General features: G+C 50.6%; 1 protein-coding gene across 1 annotated transcript; it reads right to left on the bottom strand.

Moving 5' to 3' along the window:
- Positions 1-804: 804 nt before the first annotated feature.
- On the bottom strand, positions 805-1,347 carry S100A12 (S100 calcium binding protein A12). The gene is made up of 2 exons (XM_037067059.1): positions 1,209-1,347; positions 805-945 (listed from the first exon to the last, which is right to left on the bottom strand). Exons 1-2 carry the CDS (start codon positions 1,344-1,346, stop codon positions 805-807), a joined length of 279 nt encoding a protein of 92 aa, XP_036922954.1. The 5' UTR covers position 1,347.
- Between the last annotated feature and the right edge of the window lie 336 nt (positions 1,348-1,683).

Raw genomic sequence — 1,683 nt, 5'->3', positions numbered from 1 at the left:
GGACGCAGCCAGGGATCCTTCAGAAGCGTGAGTGAAATCATCTCTCTCCTTTGCTCAAAAGCCCCCAGCAACTCCTGAGCCCACTTAAAGTAAAGTCCAAAGTGCTCCCCATGGTCTGTAAACAGGACCTGCTCTCTGCCTCCTGCAGGGGACACACCTGCCGCCACCCCATCTCAGCTCCTGCACGTTGCCTTCAGTGCTGTTCTTGGAGCAGGTCAAGCATGAGTTCACCTCAGGGCCTTGGCTTCTCCTCGCCAGGAGCTCTTGGCCCCCAGATACCTGTGTTCTCCCTCCTGTCTTTCAGATTTCTGCTCACACACATTTCTTGATCACCCTCTCTAAACCAGCACCCCTCCTTCCCCGACCTGACTTCCCTACTTTACTTTTCTTCATATCACCTCTCATTACCTGCTTGTGTATCACGAGATGTACTTTTATTTGTTTGTCTATTTATTTCCTACCCCCTCCCCAATAGAATGCAGGCTCCAAAAAGACAGAAATTTTGTGTCTGATTTCTGGTGATCATAGATGCTTAGTGAATATTTGTGGAATGAATGGATGCATAAGTAGTGAACATTTACTAAATACCTGGTGAATAAATGGCAAACAGAGAAAGGGGTCTTAGGGGCCTATAAATGAGATCTGTCAGAATAGCTGGGACGAGTTGTGATCGAGTTTGGAAACCATGGTCGTGGAAAGAAAAGAAGTGCACAGACACTGTTAAGAACTTTTTGAGAATGCATATATTTACTTCTCCTCAGCTCTTCTTGCAGACATTGCTGGGGAAAAGCCACTCAGAGCTTCCTAGTGCTTGTGGATATTCTCACGGCCGGCCTCTTGCACACTGGCCACCAGGGATGTAAATTCACTAAACATGTCCTGTCCATCTAGATTAGCACCCAGTTCTTGGAATATTTTGTCACTGGTGGGTTGATGTTTGGTGCTCTGAGTGAAGAGGACAGCAGACACAGTGAGCTTAGACCCTCCTTCCTGGAGAGAGGAAGGGAGTCTAGCCCAAGGTGACAGAGTGAGTCAACTGAGAGAGGGAGGTGCCGCCCCTGTCCCACAGCAGGGGGAGAGCTTCCTTGGGTGCTCACAGTGGGGCCAAACCCACCCAAGTCCTTATCCCTCCATCACCCTTTAGTCCTCGCCACTGCCCTCAAAGTGGGAGTAGGGCAGAAGGTTCACCGTGACAGGCAATCCCCTACCTTGATAGTGTTGGCAAGTTCTTGTGTTATCAGCTGCTTCAGCTCACCCTTGGAGAGGGCGTTGAAGTCCCCCACCCGAACTGCGTACTGGTGGAAGATGTTGATGACTCCCTCCAGGTAGTCTTCCAGCTTAGTCATCTTCCCGATCTCATGTTCACCTTCAGGAGACAAAGCGAGTCTAGGACAGCTCCCCCTCCACCCCACGTTTCCCCTCCCCTCTCTGCATCAAAAGTTTACATAAGGGATGGCTTCCCCTTGTAAATGCTTTGTGTCCTCCCACCTCTGTGTCTGGTCCCTGGTGAACTTCCCATTTGTGGATTGGGTGGGGATGGAAGGACATATAACACCAGCTAACATCCGAGGGAATTGGCCTCAGTTGCCGCAATGTTCCTCGGCCCCACATTTCCTGGGGAGTATAATTCAGAGGGTGTAGCTCACTCGTGCTCCCCTGAAGAGAGTTCCGAGGCTCCCCAGG

Source organism: Sturnira hondurensis, unplaced genomic scaffold, assembly GCF_014824575.4.
Source record: "Sturnira hondurensis isolate 20B ecotype Veracruz unplaced genomic scaffold, ASM1482457v3 Scaffold0017046, whole genome shotgun sequence".
Classification (NCBI taxonomy): domain Eukaryota; kingdom Metazoa; phylum Chordata; class Mammalia; order Chiroptera; family Phyllostomidae; genus Sturnira; species Sturnira hondurensis.
This window is presented reverse-complemented; position numbering and strand designations above follow the sequence as displayed.

Bases quoted from the DNA above. Each gene is read 5' to 3' on its own strand.
- S100A12 (XM_037067059.1), bottom strand. From the start codon at position 1,346: ATGACTAAGCTGGAAGACTACCTGGAGGGAGTCATCAACATCTTCCAC. The intron at 946-1,208 runs GTAGGGGATTGC...CTCTTCACTCAG, and splicing joins AACTTGCCAACACTATCAAG to AGCACCAAACATCAACCCAC.